The 19,795-nt window shown below is 40.5% G+C and overlaps 2 protein-coding genes across 2 annotated transcripts in view; one reads left to right on the forward strand and one right to left on the reverse strand.

Annotated features, from left to right (window-relative positions):
* The window catches only part of ERP44 (endoplasmic reticulum protein 44), a 29,666-nt gene extending 22,453 nt beyond the window's left edge, over positions 1-7,213 (forward strand). Inside the window, exons 9-12 of the mRNA XM_017746138.1 lie at positions 728-839; positions 1,307-1,448; positions 4,427-4,529; positions 6,628-7,213. Coding sequence (XP_017601627.1) covers positions 728-839; positions 1,307-1,448; positions 4,427-4,529; positions 6,628-6,729 — 459 coding nt within the window. The 3' untranslated portion in view covers positions 6,730-7,213. The remainder of the gene's footprint in view (positions 1-727; positions 840-1,306; positions 1,449-4,426; positions 4,530-6,627) is intronic.
* A 2,176-nt stretch (positions 7,214-9,389) lies between these two features.
* Positions 9,390-19,795, reverse strand: part of STX17 (syntaxin 17) — a 28,494-nt gene continuing 18,088 nt past the window's right edge. The window contains exons 5-8 of the mRNA XM_008642686.2: positions 14,670-14,788; positions 14,536-14,586; positions 12,892-12,978; positions 9,390-12,208 (exon numbers count right to left, since the gene is read on the reverse strand). Coding sequence (XP_008640908.2) covers positions 11,969-12,208; positions 12,892-12,978; positions 14,536-14,586; positions 14,670-14,788 — 497 coding nt within the window. The 3' untranslated portion in view covers positions 9,390-11,968. The remainder of the gene's footprint in view (positions 12,209-12,891; positions 12,979-14,535; positions 14,587-14,669; positions 14,789-19,795) is intronic.

Genomic DNA, 19,795 nt, shown 5'->3' on the forward strand with positions numbered 1-19,795 from the left:
TTGAGCTGACAAAAATCACTTCTGGAGCAAGCAAGTGCACATTGAGTAAAAGAAAAATCCTGAATAAATTATTCAAGGCAATCCTGTATTTATCTGTCCCTGGGCAGAGATCTTTAAAAGGCATTGGGTTGCAAGAACGCATTCATATGAGGAACTAAAGTTTGCCTGTCCAACAAGGGATGACCAATCAGGACACAGTTACTGGCAGAAGAGCAGTACTTGATCATAACTGCTCTGGCTGTGTCATTAGCTTCTGCTTTTTTCTTTTTTGGTGGGGGGGGATAGAGTTATTCAAAGATACTTGTTGTGTTATGCTAAGAAAACACCAATTTGCTATGTGAATAAGCTAGAATTGGGTCTAGAATACACCCTCAGCCTTTCATAGCATTTAACACCATGGTGCTCAGGCCTTATTGTGGTTGCTCTGTTTCCTCAGAATCAGGTTATTTCTTTTGACCAAGTATTCCAGTGCAAGTGTATCCCTTCCCAAAATGCTGATAATGCCCTGCTCTCATCCTTTATCTGTTGTATATGATAAGAGGAAGGGCAAACATGGTTAACTGTATCACTCATCTCTCTCAGAGGGTCAGCAGTTAACATCTTTAGTCGTGTTCTTTTGTCCTTTTTTAAAGTAGAGATCTCACTAAATTTGAAAATTGTTGGAATCGCTTACTTTGGTGCCCTTAAGAAATGGAAGAAATGATTTTGTCCTTTGTTGCCTGTGCAGGAACTGACAGAAGAAGGCCTTCCTTTTCTCATACTTTTCCACATGAAAGATGACTTGGAGAGTTTAGAGAAATTCCAACAGGAGGTTGCACGGCAGTTAATAGGTGAAAAAGGTTTGTAATATTTCCCACTACTTCTTGGTTTTACTGGTATAATTTTTTTCAGACAACTCGGTGGAGTGGAAGCAAAGGCCAAACAGAATTTGTAGCTTTAAAGCTTTTGAGACTGAAGGGCTTTATGCATTTTTGACAGTGAGGACCAACTCCTCTGGAAATTATTAAAATAGATGCACAATTTATTAGTAAGTAACTTTCAGAAATCCTTCTTGTCTAAATGATTTAATGTGTTTTGCGAGGGCATTGAACAAAGCTTCAGTTTGTAATATGGAAAAAAAAACCACTTTAAGAAAATCTATTATTTTGGTGGTGGTATTTATTTAGACCTATTTTCAGGTTTTGTATATTGTATCTATCTCATATCTTCACCTTTGTAATACTTACGAAAGTGGTTTCAAGTGGGTTTCAAGATGATGCTAATAAAAAAATCCTAACATGGTTTTTTGTCTGTTCACAATGTTAAGGTACAATAAACTTCCTCCACGCTGACTGTGACAAATTCAGACATCCACTCCTCCACATTCAGAAGACTCCAGCAGACTGCCCTGTCATTGCCATTGATAGCTTCAGGCACATGTATGTCTTTCCAGACTTCAGTGACTTGTCGTAAGTATTTTTCTTGGTGCATTTTAATTTGAGAATGACAAATGAAAATGCTCATACTTGAATCAGTACTGTGGTAGGAAGATGAGTAAATCTGGGATAGGTAAGGCTGCCTCTGTGTGATTTAGTGTCAGAGCCTTAAAGCAGGACGAGCTGGTGTGAATTCACTGTTTAAATGGAGCTGTATTACTTTATGCAAGAAAAGAATCTTGTTTGAAGTTCTTAGATGCTGCTCTTCTTTTCTTTCAAAGTTCTGCTATTTTCCATCATAGTTAGGCATTTGGAGCCTGGCATGGTGTTTTTTAGTAGTGATCTAGATATCTCAACTTTAAAAGATTAAAAATACTACATGGAATGTGAAGTACTGTGTTTTTCAGGGATTATTGTAAAATGCAGCATGTAAGAATGCCCAGCCCGCTGGTTTGGTTTTTCCTGCAGTGCAATTCTAGCCTTCCTGCATTAGTCTACACCTAGAAAGCTGGCAAAGAAATGGTTGTGTGGATTTGTGAAATTTTCCACGTGCAACTTGGAAAATGGCCAATCACAGGCATGTTTATCTGGATAAAATACGTGCCAGCAAAGTACCAGGGTGCTTAGGTGAAATACTGCTGTGGTAACCCTCGTTACCTCAGCCTGACTCCTTACGCCGCACTGCCTAGGAAGCAGATGTTCTGTCTTCCATGGATCACTCGAGGAATGCGTAAATGTTCTCTTCAGGGGCTTTCAGCCTGAGACAAGCTCTCTGTCTTCTGGCTGGGTGGTAAACTCCAGTTTCTGTCTCAAAGGAAGCAGCTGCACATACATGACCTGCTAACTCCTGGTTAGATGTCTAGGCTGGGTATGGCATTTTTGTCAAAACCAAGGATTCAAAGCTCGGACTTAGCGTGCAATGTGAATGTAATATCATGTCTGATTTTGCTATGCCAGGAGACATTTTTCTATCTGAGATGTTGACATTTGGGAGGAGAGTTCAAACTTAGCTTCTTTCTATAATTCTCCACAGGCTTATTTATAAAATATTGTCTCTGTTTGATGCATCTTGAATAGTGCTTTTCAAATATCTGAAGCTGTGTATGTTGAAATTCTTGATAGTGACTATTTTTCTCCCTGGGTTCCTGTTTCTTTGGAATATTGTATTCATTGCACACCCCAGCAAAAAAAATAGCAGGATAGTTGCATTTTGAAACCACTCTTTTTATTGTCACTTTTTAAACAGCCCTAAAACAAATTAACATCTCGTATAGAGGTAGTAGAGATGTTTAGTTTAGATTTGCATGTTAGGTTTCTTACATGTTCTGTTTCTGTGAAACACTGTCAGAATAATGAGAGCTACTTGCTTGATGTGTACCAGTTGTCACTTACAAATGAAGCTGAAAGAGAGATGTCAGGATTGTAGACAGTTGCCTAATGATAAATAATTACTCAACCTTCCTCTAGGAGGTTGAGCTGATATATAGAAATAGCAAAACACAGTTTGGGAACAAGAAGAGCTTGGAGCTCCTGGGGTGATATTCTTTTGTGCGTGTATGTGGTTTGGATGTTTGGTTTGGTTGTTTTTGTTGTTTCTTGGGTCACTTTGTGTGGTGGTTTTATTTTGTAATAATAGGTAAACTCTTAATTCTGAGACTTTCACCTACCACTTTAGTAACCTTCTGGACTCTTTTACAAACTGGCCCCGGGGTTGTCTCTTGTAACCTCAGTGCTGCCACCAGCCAATAGGGTTTGGATATGGCACTTTCCGAGCTTGCCCACCAGAAAATTTCCTCTCTCTTTAGGGAGTTCGTTGTCTTTTTTGGAGAATAGGCACTTGGCAGGCAAGTGAGACCATCACTCACTCTTTTATCCTCATCCTTTGGCTACCTGGCCCTATTCATCCTGCTGTTCCAGGCTGGAAATGATAGCAGGGAGTGCCCCACTGCTGGGTTGTAGCTTCTCAGAGAGAACAGGCTGAGCAACACGAGGCTGCAGGCACCAGGTGCCCTTGCTGCATTAGGAGAGGAGAATGTCTCCAGCAATGTGTCTGACCTAGAACAGGGCAAGAGCACCAGGAAAAGCAGGGAGCAGTAAGTCTGCTGTCCCTATTACCAGGCTGGAATGCAGCCCCTTTTCTCCATTGGTACTAATTCATGATCTCATCTGGGATGGGAAGAGGCCCCTTGAAATATTAACCACTGTAATACTGATCGGTTACGGACACTGCTGTAATGACACCCCGCTCAATATTTGCTGCATTTTATCCATACAGTTTTCTGATGATCTGAAATATTGCTGATAGTTTGTTTGACCATGCTTTCTTCCTCTTTCCTAAATGTAATAATTAGTTTGATGAAACCTATCTCCATTAATACATTACCTTTAGATTTCATGCATAGTGCTCACACTATAGTTTTTTATCTCATCTTTAATACTTACTATAGTGATTAACTCTTCACTTCGAGATTTTTAGTCAATTTGACATTTCACAAATAAAACTGGATGCTGTTGTTTAGCACGTTTGCTATGGGTGACAGTAGATGATCTCAGATTAGATTTACATTGATATCCTCTTAGTGCTTATCTGTGGTGTGTGTGCAGTTGCTGAGGCAGTAGAGAGCCTTTCAAAGATGTTTTGTCAATACTGCTCCCCAAGTGTCATTTGTATCTGTAAACTGTGCATTTGGAACCTGCTGTTCCCTCTTACATTACAGTTAGTGGGGAGCTGAAGGGAGTTCACAATGAAGTTATTGGCTGGTACAGCTCTGTGGGAGTTATTGAAAAGATGAAATACTTGCTGTGTTCTCAAGAGACAGTGGAAAGAAAAAGAACCTGGTGGGGTATCTTAGCAAACCATGTGGCTTCCTGTCCTCTATTAATCACCTAAAAGTAGGCATAGTGTGCTAGATAAACAGAAGTTGCCTACTCTACGCAGTGCACTTTAAATCTCCTGTGTTTGGACTGGACTTGTAATAAACATGTGGATGTTTCTGTTGAATTTGTTCCAGAGTTCCAGGTAAACTGAAGCAATTTGTACTAGACTTGCATTCTGGAAAATTGCATAGAGAGTTTCATCATGGCCCTGATCCAACTGATGTAGCACCTGGTCAGGTAAGGTTACAACAAAGATTTCTTTTGGCTGTTTATTATTATTTTTATTATTTTTTTTATTATTATTACCTCTTTATTACTCCTTGTCAGAGCTGTACCTTCTAATATGTTTGTACTTTTAACTTCTGTCTTTTGAAAATCTGTTAACAGAAGCATAACATTGCCACTTTAGTTTGGCTCCTCAACCTTCTTTGGATAAAGGCAGGGAGAGCATTACGGGAAGTATGGTACCTATTTGCCTTGAATAAGGGAAGAGTATAAAAATATTTATTTTCTCCACTGAAACAGGAGATCTTGGGCTGGATGACTTGTGACTTCATACAGCTGCTCTTGGGTTCTCCTGTGACTTCAGTGCAAAAGCTGATAATCCATCATAGCTGCATTATTTCCCATACAACACACTACTAGAGGGTGCTTCTAAGGGGAAAGAACAATTGATTGAATGTTTTATATATTTAGCAATGCAAGCAGAAGGCAAATTATTAGAGCATCAAGAAAGGATGGGTAAGCAGTAATAGGCCTTATTGCTTTTGCTAATGTGGTTGGCAAACAGCATTAGCAGTGCTCACAGGCTGCACTTGTCAGTTTGATTTCCTCATGGTTCTGCTCAAAGGTTGTCATGTTGTGTAATTACATGCCTGGAAGTCACTTCTGGGATCTCTTCAGGAACACAACTACTAGATCCTTCTCCAGACAAAAGTCAGAAGCACCTCAGTGTCAGAAAAGAAAGGATATGACCAGCACAATTCCCTCTGCTCATCCCAGTCTTCCAATGGTGTCTTGATCAGCCTTGTATCTTCTTGATACACCACTCGCTCACATGCTTGGGGTCCACTGAAAAGTGCAAATGTAACTGTCAGGGAACATTTTCACTACCTTTGGGCACCCTCCAAAGAAAACCGTTTTTAAACACTTCTTTCAAGTTATACATTGTGTTGTCTACGGCTCAAAGGGCCACTTTGGTCCCAGAGGAGCCCTGGTGCCCTTGTGTTGGGGAGCCTTGGGCCATTCCATGTCTGAGGGACAGAAACTATAGCTACAGGCTCCTTTTCCTGCTCATTTGTGGGATGTGGTAAGGACGGCACTGCTCTAAGTCGATTGAGTACAGCCTCCTGTTGCCCTGCTCAAAAGATTTAAAAGTGTGAAAGCTCTGGAGGGCTTGCCTTGGCCAGGAGAATGACTGCTTTTCAATGTTGTCATGACTGGCTCTCAAAACACGTGGGCTGAATTGTCTCAGCAGTAATTCATTTGACTGGGAGTTCCCTGTGTTTCTCAGAAATTCATTGAGCAACCAGAATTCAGGTCATCAGGAGGGGCAGAAATAAGGGCCGGAGACTGAGGCATAGGCCAGGCACTTGCCCTGAGGAGGAGGCTTGGCCAGGGAAGGAGGAAGCCTGTGGAGTCCCTGGATCCTGCTGCCTGCCCATCTGGGCCCAGGCCCAGGACCCAAAGCTGCAGGCTTGCTCTTGCCTCATTTCTGCCTTGAGAAATGCACATAAAACCTGGGATGTTTATGTTCCCATCTCTCTATGGCATCCTGCCATCTTGTGGAAGATGTGCATGCAATGGAAATAAATACTGGCCTTAACTGAACTGGAGGCTGCTGTCGTGGGTCACCTACGCCCCTTGAACTGCATGTGGTTTTGTATGGGGTGTTTTCTTTTAGTTTCCGTGGAAAAGTAATTCTAAAATACTTTTGCAGTGATGTCACTTTTGCCCTGGTCTATCTCATAAAACACGTACACATAAAACTAGAATACCCCCAAAGCAAGTGGTAGATTCCAGCAAATACACAGTGGGGTACATGTGAAATACTTCTGTGTGACTTGCACCGAAACTCACGTGATGGAAACTCATGTGATGGCCGTTACCTTTGAGATGTTACAACAAAAGGAATATCCTTACTGGGGGCTTAATTAATGTGTGTGTGTTGTGTGTGTTCCACCTACTTGGGACTCAGAACACGCCTTCCAAAGAAACCCCAAACTCAGTTTGTGAGAATGCTGGAAATTTGTGCACTCCCATAATGCTAGAAATTCATTTCATGGAGATAAATGATTATTAGTTTAACAGTTTTACTCTTTGTTCTGTTTTTCAGCCAATTCAGGATTTAGCAAGCAGCCCACCAGAGAGCTCATTCCAGAAACTGGCACCCAGTGAACATAGGTACACCTTATTGAGGGAAAAAGATGAACTTTAAAAAACTTGAAATAATCTTGCAAGCCTTTCAGACAGCAGCATTGACTTCTGTGTGGTGGAAATAGTAAACCTATATTTTCATAATTCTATGTGTATTTTTATTTTGAATAAACTGAAAAATAATTTTTTTCTCCCCAGGCTTGTAAATACATTTGTTTGGTGGGTCATTCTGTACAGCATCTTTCAAACAGTACATTCTTAATGCTATAGTAAAATATCAGAGACCCATCCAGACTCTTGATCTAACTCTGTAAAACTTTTATAATCCAAATGAAGGTATCCTTGCCAGAGACATGCTGTTAACTTGCACTATCCCATTAAATAGGACTTTTGGGTTGTTTCTGTGTAACCTTGGTAGTATGTGCTTTTTCTTCTTCTGTGAACAGCTTTCCTGGTAATCTATTTCTTTGTCACATTTTTCTCCAACTTAAGAGGGTCTTCTATTCTGGATACTTGGGAGGGGAATAAATTAAAGTTTTACAGAATCTTGTGTGGTGCTTTACTGGCTGTAAATGTGTAAGCAATTAAACAATCCTGAATATTAAAACAGCAAGTAAGGAGAGGAAAAGTTCTGATGATAATGGCTGTATTTGGAATCAAGGGGCTGTACTGACCTGCTCCGATTTCCCAGAACTAAGATTGTTATGCTGCCCACGTGGTTGTGGTAAAAGAAAGGAATGTTAAAAACCCAAAAAAGGACAAAACTAGGACTAGACTAGTATCTGAGTTTGTCAGTCCTAAATTTATATCCATATGTACGTTACCATTAGTCTCGGGGGTTTTTTGGTTTTATTTTTCCTTCTGAGTCCCTGTCTTCCTGGCAGACACTGTTCAACCAACCATTGCAAATTTTCTGTTACTCTCTTTGCCTGGCTTGTGCCTTACTTATCGTGTAGTTTTTGAATTCTGCTCTGAAGAAGGAATTACCACTTTCCTTGTGGTCTTTCTGTTCTGCATGACACCAGAATATAGGCTCTTCTCAATGAGCCTTCGAGCTGCTGCCTGAGGTGAACATATGGAAACTGTTAGATGGCAGAATATCTGTTGATTTGTGCTACACCGCTGGAGATGAATTAGTACTGGATTTGTACAGTGCACTTACTGCACAGACTGTAGGTCTGTGACTTGGGCCCCAGGGTTCAGTGTCCTTGGAAGCAAGTGTGTTCTCTGGCCAGCTGGAACACTGGGTTCGGGTTTACTTAAGAAAGTGCCCCGACCTCTGCAGTCACTGCTCAGGACCTTTTTGCCTCCCAGCTCAGTGCCACTGGCTCAGTTATTGACAGAAGGCTTCCATGGTCCTGTGCAGCTGTGGCAAAAGTTGATCCCAGGACAGGCTCCTGACTCAAGCCTCTGCAGCACCAGGCACAGCAGATTTCTAGGGAGCATTTCTGAGGGCAGAGTTACTGATACCTACACTAAGCTACAACTGACTAAGCAGCTGCCAAGTTGGGAGCTGAAAGATTAGTGCAAGGCTTTGTTTACAGCTACACTTTTTTGTTGGTTTTGTGAATCTGCATTTTGGAGTGCACATAAAATGCATGAAAGCCAGGTCTTCTCCTGTCCTATTCTCCAGCTCATCACAAATCAAGCATTTTTGGCAGCTGAGTCATACTGCCTTGCAGCTGGAATCGATTAAGGCTGATACTTGTGATCTGCAGGTGGTGCTACACAACTTCTGGAGGAGTTCTGGCACCTGAAATTTTAGTCAATTCTTAAATGGTCCCTGCGAGTACTTACCTTACTCCTCTGAGGTTCCTATTTTTCCTGGGGATTCTTGGAGGAATGGGATTTATAACTGCTGTTTGGTGGAAGATGTCTAAACTTCTTTCTGAAGAACGATGCTCATCATCCACCCAGCAGTCCAGTGGCTGGTGCTTTCAGCTAGAGAGATGAACCTCCTCTGCCATTCCTTAATCCAAGTTTGCTTTTGAGGGGAAGGACTTGTTCCCAGAGCTTTGGCATCCCAGCATAAGGTTGACAGTTAGATGTAAGAGTTTTATGACAGCTACGTGCTCAAGTAATTTCAACATTCAGTGAATTCACTGGAGTCGGACCTGATTCTCCTGGTTCTTGATGACCACTGACCTGGCTGTACCAGGTACTCAAGTGCCTTTTCTCTTTGCAGGCAGAAGGTTGAACAGCTAAAGCTGAGCTATGTTTGCCCAGCCTGCTGCTGAGGGGCACTTGAGCTTTTACCTGGTGATAAAGAATTTGCCTGGAGAGCCAAGTGCTCATCAAAATCCAAGCCGTGTTTCAAGCTGTGACCTTCCACTCTGCTCATCTGCATCTGTGGTTTTAACCATTTGGTGCTCAGCTTCCCACTCCCTTTAATACTTCTCACAGTTTTTCCAGGAGAAGTTGCCAAAAATATTAGTGTTGTCCCCTTAGGGAACAAAACCATTCCAAACTGTTTTCACTTGAACTTGAGTCCATTTCTGAGCTACCATGTATGTACTGGATGCATGTGACATTTTAGGAACCTGTATTCATTTCAGCCAATGTAAATATTTCGATAGCTGAAGTATGTGTTTGGGAACTCATTACAGAATTCTTAAATCTTGGTAGAGCAATTATTTTAATAATATCAAATCTGGGAGGGATTAATCTTTTAGATGCTGGAAGGAAATAAACCCTGACGTTCTCAGTAAATGATCCAACCAGTCTTGTAGGCAAAAACTTTTATTTGGTCTGAAAGAATTATTTATATCTTACAATTCTTTTGAGTAACATGCCTAGCAATTTAATTGCTAGTTTGGTTACTCAGACGCTGATGTTTCTTCACATATGTAAATAACCCACCTATTTTAAAACATCATAGCTTAAATAACAGTCTCCCACGTCTAGTGTGTACACAATGATTTAAAATTGCTTCTGCAAAGACGCAGGGGGGAAGAATAGTTTTTGTGGCAGACATTTCATAAAATGAGTGCACACCAAGCTGAATTGGTATAAGCTGGGGCAAGAATTCAGTCTTATTAATTTAGATTGTCCTGGCATTATTACAGCTTGGGGGGAGAGGATGGAGTCCGCAACATCACCGATGCGGCTGTTGTCATTTAAATGCACAAGGTTTCACAGCATACAGCAGGAAAGCAGAGAGAGCATTTGAAAATCATACAAAGGATCAACCACAGTTTCTGATTAAGAACATTTTTTTCTTTCGTGTCTTCCTTTAAATGTAGAAAATAAAGGAATGAACATCCTTACTATGAAGTTGTTACAAGCTCATTAACTGTGTTTACATCCGAAGTAGATGCACTGAAAGGAAAGGGATTTTTGCCTGTCAGGAGCAAATGAGCTGAATTACTCAGGTCATGTTTTGCACTCCAGCTGATTTTACCAGTGCAGGCACCAAGGCTTCAACAGATGCAGTTTTGACAATGTCTGCAATTACTTGTGAAAACTATTCTTGCACACATTGTTTCCCTGAATCTCAGACCTACTTAAAATAGACATAATGCTCCAGTTGATAGCAATTTCAGTATTTTAAAAGTAATAAGGAAGAACTGCTCAGAAGAAGTTATTTGTGCTGTAACAGTTGCTTACAATGTCTCTAGGCACAAAACCCCATCATCTGTCATTAGCAGACAGTGATTTCCAGTGATGATATCAAAGTACTGCCTATTGAAAGGGAGCTCTTTCTATAGTACACTTCCCTGGACAGTGTTCCCTGCTAGAGAGCCTTATCTCAACACTGACTTCAGTGTGCGCCTAAGAAAACGACTCAAGCAGAGCTCAGGATGAATCAACCAAGCTAAAAACTTTAAAAAGCGGATTCCCAACCTCAATATCTGTTCCCCCAAACAGCAGCAGCAGTAGTGTGGGAAGAGTCCTGAAAGGGTGGAGGTAGGACCATGTGCTGAACAGTAGCTTACAGGATAACTGTACAATTATATGACAATAACAACACATTAACACTTCTGTATTTAACAATGGAAGCTCCAGAAGCAAAAGGCTTCTTAAGGAGGGTAAGATAACAGGTGTCCACTATAAAAAATGAGCAAAAGCACTGCCAGCATCTCACCCCATACAGGCTCCACAGCATATCCCAAAATTTTGAAGAGGCTGAGCAGCTACTCTGCAGTGTGGGTGGAAACAGACATTTTGGTACTGGAGAGTAATGCAAGAGTGCAGCTGCCCAAACAAGGGTGGTTTGCACTGTAAGCTGTATCAGGTTGATATTTCTGACCCCGTCCCAGCCTCTGGGGCTCCCAGCTCGCCGTGCACCATGAAGAGGCCTCGCTGCTTCTCTGCTGGCCTGGGGCCTCACACCACCCCTGAGGGACACCAGCCTGTGGAGGGAGTGGGCCTGGCTGCAGCCCTGCCTTCCAGGGAAGCTGTTCAAGCTCTCCCACCAGGGCGCTCTGGGCTTCAGGAGAAGCAAGGGCAACATCTTGCACTAAGTGCTGCTTCAGCAATGAGAGGCTTCAGGTTCAGGATGCCAGAGCTTGGCTCTTCAATTCTGTATGGTGTTCTCAGGACAAGGCAAGGAGCTGAACAGCTATGGAAGATTATCCTCCTGTAGCAGTTCTGCAGGGTTGCTGCTTAGACTGTTTAATTCATAACTACACTTTGAGTAAGGTGAGGAGTTTACAAATTAAAAAAAGGTGCCTAGAAAGAGGAGAAGCTGCTTCCAGTGCTGATCTGATATGGCTGATGGAGGCAGATGTGATATATACATAACTTTTTTCCACTTTGCTCACCCAACACTCTTACCTTATGACAGCCCATGCTTCTCTGTGCATTATTGAACAGGCATAGTCATATCCTGGGGAATTGCAGGAAGAGTTTGGGAATCCAGATAAATGAAAGTAAACTTAAAATACTATGACCCTGAAAGATTGATGGCATTTATTTCCGTTTCTTTGGAGCACTACAGTAAGAGCTCCGGCTTCTCATGGCATTCATGGGAAAGGACTCGGATTTTCCAAGTATCTCTTTGCATTGTCTGCAAGACACTTTGTGCAAATTTGGCATGAAGCACCTGTCACCCATCATTACAGCTGTGAATATAGCTTACCTAAGAATTATGTAATTAAAAGTTATCCATATAATTTTCAAAGGACTGATGTCACCATGTCTGAAAAGAGAAATTCTGACACGACTGTTTCAGCCCTCCCAAGGAACAGAACTGTCATCAAAATTCACACATCTCAGCCTTGTATGTAAAGTGTAAGGCTGCAAGTCTGTCATTAGCTCAGCTACTGCACTGTTGTTCCTGGCCATAATGAATCTATACTTCAGCTGGATTTTTTGGCACTTCGGTGAGAAAGCTCTGGACAGCTGGAAGAGACCTGCTCAATCATTTTTTGTTTTTTTCTTTGTATCAATTTTCCACCTGTGAAGCCCAAAATCCCACCACCAAGTGCAGCTGCAATTCCTGCTACTTTGAAGCCTGCAAGGAGACCAATAGGACCCCCCACCACTCCACCAATGACTGCACCTGCCACAGGCAGAGCTGCCAGCTTGTATTTTGCAGCCTGTAAAGGAAAAAAAAAATAGTTAGAATACTTGCCTGTGGCGATGTGCATTTTCTCCTCACTGCTCTTGGCAGTGACTTGATAGCTCAGTGATAAATAAACTTTACAAATTAGTGTTTTTTAAAAAGTATGACAGAACATGCTAAAATCAATTCAAAATCCGCTTGTGCATGCAGTTGTGAACCAGGTCCTTTCATGTGGTTCTGGCTGCTGTGTACACTGGGTGTTACCTTGTCGCCACCGTTAAATCAAATCAGAAACTGAGAAAATGCTCAGACTTTTCAGTGATGGGCTTGACTCCAGCTTTGGGGTTTGTTTAGTAACTGACATGGAACAGAATGGAAATGACAGGTTATAATCAGCCTCTTGTTTAATGTTTATGTGATTCTTGTGAGCCAGTCACTGACTGCACTTGTCTTTGCAGGTAAACCGAAGTAACCACCAGAACAGTGTTTAAAAAGGTCCCCTCAAATTAAATAATTGTATTTTCTAGCAGCCTGGATGTGATAGAAAATTACAAGAGAGATTGATTTTTTTTTTCCCTGCTACCTGTGGGTCATTTTTTCCTTATTTCCTTAATTGCTGGTTCCCTCAGCATTAAAGACGGCAGATCAATGGGGTTAATACAGAGGGTGGCTGGGAGGCAGACCACCATTGATTCACCAGCAGGAGCACATCCCTACCTTTCCCAAGTTTTTGGTTCCCTCTTCAACATTCACAGCAGCACAGTTGACATGGTCTTCAATCCTGTCAATCTTCTCCTGCTGGGACTAGATGCAATGGAATTATGAGTGAGGTAACCTGCTGGGAAGCAGCAGTGAGCCAATACACACCATTTTAATGCCTGTAATCCGGGCCCCACAGCAGCTTTCATCTGCACCCGGCAGCCTTAGTGGTGCTCCATGATTAGCATCTGATGAACTCTGCTGAAACTACAGACTTACTTTGAAAAAATCTAAACTATTAAGTAATAATATGGGGTGGATATTAGACAATGTCTTGCTGCAGTTAGAGAAAACAAAACATATGATTTCTAAATCTTTTCGATGGATAGAGGAATTCACATTCTAAAAGGAAAAATAATCTAAACTAGCCTGTTTTGTTCCCTGCTGAGTCTCACATTCAAAAAAAAAAAATCTATAAAGGGCATTTATAAGATCATTACCAACTCCAACATACAAAGATGCATCAAGGAATCTAAGTAGAAGTGTTTAATTATGACATTATAGAACAATGACTTCAGAAATAGTGACAGCACTGAAAAAATACTTGATGTTGCTCTGTATTTTACTGTTTGATTTTACAAAAACATTCGATCCTTTCTCCAAATGCAGTCAGTCAGATTCCCCTGCAGTCTCTCCCAGGGAACACTGAAGCAGAAGATAAAGGGGTCTGTGGGTTTGTTTGTTCTTATTTTAATCTCAGCAGTACGCAGGCTATTTTATGTCATAAAATAATGAGATGGCTGATGTTCAGCTTAAAATAAAAGGCATTCTGAACTTTTTGCCTCTTTCTAATTCAGAAACTGCTGAGTACGCCAGCTCTGGTGTTCATCGACTATGCAGTCCACCCACCTTAGATGCATGCTATTACATCTAATGATGTTCAAGTGCAAAATCCAGGGAGTCCTGGGAACAGGACCTCTTCCTTTAACCTTCAGAATAGTGAATGAACATTTTTCCAGTTCCTCTCCAGTCTAATGGTTCTTTCTTGGGTTTTTTTGTATAGATGAAGCAGCACATACTCAGCAGAAAGCACAAAAGCTAGGTTATTTATCCCTACTAACCCAACAATGAGGAGATTAAGGAACACTCTTAGGAGATGAGAATTGTGCATTTAAATTGCCTGTGGCATGGGAAGAACTAAACATTGGGAACCAACATTTTGGCAGTGCTGTGAGAGCAGAGAAAGGGCATGATAAAGGTGAGGATTTTTCTAGCACTCCTGATTAAGTGAGAAAAGGTACCTGCCAAACACACACCCTGTGCAGTGAAAGCTGTCACCACCATTACAATTAGAAACTGTAGAAACGAATAGGACCTGGGTAGAAGTCTGCAGTCAACACTGCAGAGCTTCTGCTAAGGTTCAGCTCATGGCCATGTGCACTGGTTGGAACATCATAGCTGCTCCAGTGACAAGAACTTGGGAGAAACTCCCAGCACTAATGCTGAAAGAGGAGACTGCTGCCTCCTCAAAGTGTCACCTTGGCAGAGCCCAAATCACAGGAGAGATGCATCCTCAGCTTTTTTTGTCCCCACCTAGGAGTTACCCATTCACCCTGTTTTTGTAGGACACTCTGTAGGACAGAATGCAGAATTAATACTTACACAGACTAAGAGAGAAAACTCAGTCACCAACTGGCTGAGCTCAATCAAGTCCTGCAAATAAAAAACAAATGTTATTTTGTGATAGTTGCTAAAACCAGGAGCACCAACATGGCAGGGAGGGAGTTCCAACATACCCCTTCTAAACTTTCCCAGGACTCGGCTGCATTTTCTTCCTGAGGTATTTCCGGAAGGCGGGAGTAGATCTGGATTAAACTTTGGGAGCCATCCTTCACTTCCGAGTTATATAAAGTTTCTGAATGAGAAACATGATGTTTATAAACAAATGCAATGAACCAGGATGCAGGAGGTGTGCAGGCTTTCTCACTCTTAAAGTCTCTCAAGGGTAACCTGATACTTAACCTAATTCAAGCCAAGCAACAACCCCAAAAATGATCGCATAGGGAGAAGTCTTACAGCACTACACAGTTTCTTAAAAGGATGTTATTGACAAAGAAACAGATTCACTTTATCAGCACATTTTCACAACCAGTCCTGAAATTATACTCAATTATACTCCTGAATTCAAGGTCATTTAATTCCTTTTGTATTGACCAGGCTAAGAAAACTGGCTTGGGACAAAAACTTTTCATTTATGTATGACACACAAAATCACTGTGCTCCCAAAACTGAACACAGTTATTCATTTTATGACTGATTATCATGCTAGTGGTTTGATTTTCAGCCACTGGGAACTAAAAGAAGCTGGAGAAAACAGCTTTCAAAGTGAAAGCAGTGAAACCCAAGTAACATGGTGCCCAGCATTCCATGCTGGATCAGTTGGGTAAATGGTACTGTGAGGATGGCAGACATTTGCAGCTCAGTGCTGTACAGGAGATATTCTTCAGTATGTTTCTCCCTAAATTACCTGGACTAATGGAGAATATGTTAGGACAAAGTATGGTGTTAAAAATGGGGAATGACAGACACTGAGGTGGCACTGGGGAGAGCAGATACAATGGACAGACTCACCCACACCTCCTCCAGTCAGAGCCCACTCCGGAGCCACTGTGGATATCATGGACATGCGTGTAATTGCGGGCAACAAATTGAGCGGCAATAAAGAAAAATAACAAAAAAGTTTGGCTTGTCAACACAAGGATTGAGGGAGAGCTTGGGAGTCTGAAAGGCAGACTGGAGAATGTGTGTATGTAAACACAGTGCAAAGATCATCTCAATTCAAACAATTTCAGTTTCTGAAGGGAGATCATTCCTTCAGTAGGACACTGGTGTTTCCTTCCTTGGGAAGGCAGTCCCAAGAGAAAGCTTTATTATGGGGAAGGCTGGTTAGGTATGTCTAACAATACTGAAGTGTAAATATTGTATTAAAATCTTTTCAAACAATGATTGTGCCAAGGTACGATAATATTATTATATAACTGTTACAACAACAGATATGACCAATGGAAAACAAATAAATATAATCATATTCATAAAAAAATCAGTAACAGTGCATGCTTTTTCATGGAATTAATTTAAGATAAAATAAAAATGATACATTTTCATAACATTTGTCCATTTCTCAACATTTTTATCCCAATATTTCAAAATAGATTAAGGACCCAATTTTCCTACTCTCAGCTCAGTAAAAGTCTAACATCAGTGAAGTTGATATTTAGACATAATTACTAAGTCAGCAGAATAACACGAATGCACTAAGCAATTGGGGGCTTAATTTGGGCTTGTTTTTCTTTCTAATTATTTCTACCCCTTTCCCTTTAAGAATCCAGACATGGAAGGCACTTCATGTTCTACAATCATCACCTGTTCTTCCAGAACATAACTTTGATTTATAACCTCAGATTAATTAATGTTGTATACTCAGTTCTAAAATACTGCTTTCCCCTTTTCAATATAATTAATTATATATCCAAATGTGTGCATTTTTTGAGAAAACTGTTCTGCCACATACTCTGACATTTATCACTGGTTTTGAGGATTTTATTTCATTTTAATCCTACACGATCCTATTTCAAAATCAAGTTTCTTCTGCCCAGAAAGGTGTACTCTTCCCTAATCAGCCACATGCATACTAAGTTGGTTAAAATTAAAATATTCATAATTCAAAAGCAAAATAAAAACCTCACTAAGTAAAACTGCCTCCTGCCAAGACCTTGCTCTGGTCTGTTCCTAACAATCAATGCCGACCTACTGTAGAAAAGCATATCCTTGAAAGTGTATAAATGATACCAAAGTTTTGCATGACACACATTCAAGAGAAATTAAAACTGTAATTAGGTTTACATGTTATCATTTTTTAATAACTAAAAATCAGTGAGAAAATTCCTCATGAAAATTCATTATTCACTTAAAAAAACTAAGGTGAAGAAGAAGAAGGGCGGTCACATTTGGGCTGAAAGTATGAGTAAGAAATTTATATTCACTACTTCACTTTTTATCAAGTCTAACCAATTTTAATAGAATTGAGAATGGGAAGTGACTCCACCAGTTCATTTATACAGCATCTCCAAAGAAATACAATAATACAAAACATCTCTGCAGATTTCACAGAGGAGCTTTACACCTCATTACACGCGAGATAAAAATCTAATGCTGTGGAAGATTGAATATGTTGCTTAAAAGATTTGAGTAATTTTAAGAGTGGAGTCTCACCTTTTGTTAATATTTGTTTAATATGCAATTAAATTCCATTTCTATTAGCCCTCAGTTGAGGATGGTGAATGGGGGAAGGGACTGTATCATATCACTGACATGCTTTCTAAATGGGAGATTTGAATTTGTAAACTCCTTCCTTCTCTACCAGATGGGAAGCAACATGCTTCAAAGAACAGGCACGTATTGAACCTCCTTTGATTAAGATCAACAGCCAAGATTTGCTTTCAGGACTGCAGCCTCTAAGCACAAAAGAATAGGCAATATACTGTGTCTGGGTTAGCAATTCAACAGGGCTGCTTGCACAGGAAGGCAAACTTGAAAAAAAAAATCTGTTTAATTGTATTTAGTTGTCTGCCTGTCTGTCTGTTTCACTTTAAATGGGGTGAATTAATTCTACACTCCTGAGCAGACTTGCAGATGCCTGTCATTCCAGCAATATTTTTTCTGTTCTTCTCATCCCCATCTTTCTGATCAATTTATTGTCCTTCTGAAGTGCTGTTATACTCAATGTCCTCCATACTTCAAAGGTATTCCACCTTGATTTCAGAAGCAATCCTGTTCTTTGAAATTAAACTTTAGTTGCCATGTGCCACCTATGTAATTGTGGGGTTGTATAAAAAAGAAAAGCAGTAAGCCAGGACAAGGCCTTTCCAATAGAATACTGGAATGTACTGAGAACAACTGAAGAAAGTCACCAAGAGAAAAGATATCTTAAATTTAGTTCTGATCCAAACAGAGAAGAGCTCACAAAGAGACTGAAAGTAATGGCTAATATATATGAAGGGAATCACTGAATATTGAAGACAATGAGCTCCCCACAAAAGACATGTCAACAAATTGGGTAAAATTAATAGAAATTATGTGGAAGAACTGGACTGCAGAATTGCTGGCAAACACTAAAAAACAGGCTGCACTGAAGATGACACCAAATTATCCTGATGCAAAGGAGGATGTTTACGGCTTCAGCAAGAGCTCTTCAATGCCCTGGATGTCAAGAATTTGACACACAATATGAGTACAAAGAAAAATATAAACACAGAAAGTTAATATCAGAAAGACCAGGACATAAATACATTGCAACTACCAAGGGGAATAAATGGTAGCAAGGAAGTTTCTGTGAATGTTTTTGAAGCTAGAGGGAGACCAAAGAAGTATAAGTGCATTGCCAGATAAAAAGGTCCCTTTAAGCAGATCTCTGATGCAATTAACTTAAATAAGAAAGAAAAAGAGAGAGAGGCGGAAACAAAGAGAAGAGGTCAAAAATATTTAGATGAGCTAGGCCTATTTAGGGTCTGAGGGTTTGATGAAATTCACTCCAGAGCATTTTTAAGAAACAGCCTCTGAAATTTCAAGCGTATTTTTAAGAACTTCAATAAGGTGGTCCCAGAGGACTGCAAGAGAGTTTGAAATCCACAAAGATATTAGGACAAACTACTTAATAACCAATTACAAGATGCTGAAGGTGTTGAAGAGGTCAAGATTTGTATGTCAGAAGCTAATTCAATCTTTTCTGTTGGCCTTGGAAGAAGAGAGGTTTTTACAGTGGGGGTGGTGAGGGACTGGCACAGGTTGGCCAGAGAAGTTGTGGATGCCCTCACCCCTGGAACAGTTCAAGGCCAGGCTGGATGGGGCTCTGAGCAGCCTGGTCTGTTGGAGGTGTCCCTGTCCATGGCAGGATCTAGATGATCATCTACATCTTCTAACCCAAACGGTTCTATGACTCTGTATTTGATATATCTTGATGTTCACAAGGTTTTCTGATACTACTGCACATGACATTCTTGAAAGCAAGCCCGGTCATCAAATCTACTTCTCTCCCTGCTCAACCACGAGGGTCATTGGCTTGTTAATCACCCTTGAAAGAGTTCTTGTAGTTCTGCATGCAACAACAAGAAGGGTCATAAAAACAAATCTGACAGCAGGTTCTTCTACAGTGCCACTGACTAAGAATGCTCTTTAGATTTTAAGACACATGAAATGCTCAAATAATTTTAAGTAATACTGCTACCGCAGCAATCAAACTAATTACAGATATGTGGAAGGGTTTAATCCTGATGTAACCAGCTTTCTCACAGGTCATCAGGAGAGAGCACTAGCCAGCACCAGGGCATAATACAGACTTCTCCTGAAGACAGAATGGTAGAACAAGGATTGAAAGACATTTTATACAGAAAGGAGGGAAGACCAGCAAACATGTCTGATTTCTAGCATATCACTATGTGTTTTCAAAACATTTATTTAAATGGATTTATAGTCTTTTCTTCTTTCTTGTCAGTTACCAAGTTAAAATGTTACAGGAAGAGATGTTTTTCTTTACCTAGAGACTTTCTCCTCTTTTCCATATATTTCAGCAATGCTGTATTACACTGTCATATAAAAATCTTCTTGGGTTTTTTTTAGTTCAGTGAAAATGGCCAAAATGATTACTTGCACATCATCAAGTGTTTTGCAGGGGAGGGGAAAAGAAGCCAAGCTATCTTGAAACATGAATGTAAGTATTCTGCTTCCTATGAACAGTCCACTATTTCAAGATCCAAGGCTACAGGATCTTTCTCATGGAAGGCCATAGATACTTAATTTTTAAAAATACTTAAGCATTTTCTGCTTATCAAAATTCAGTTACAGGTCATGACAAAAGTGTGGTGTA

This window comes from Corvus brachyrhynchos, unplaced genomic scaffold (genome assembly GCF_000691975.1).
Source record: "Corvus brachyrhynchos isolate BGI_N302 unplaced genomic scaffold, ASM69197v1 scaffold409, whole genome shotgun sequence".
NCBI lineage: Eukaryota > Metazoa > Chordata > Aves > Passeriformes > Corvidae > Corvus > Corvus brachyrhynchos.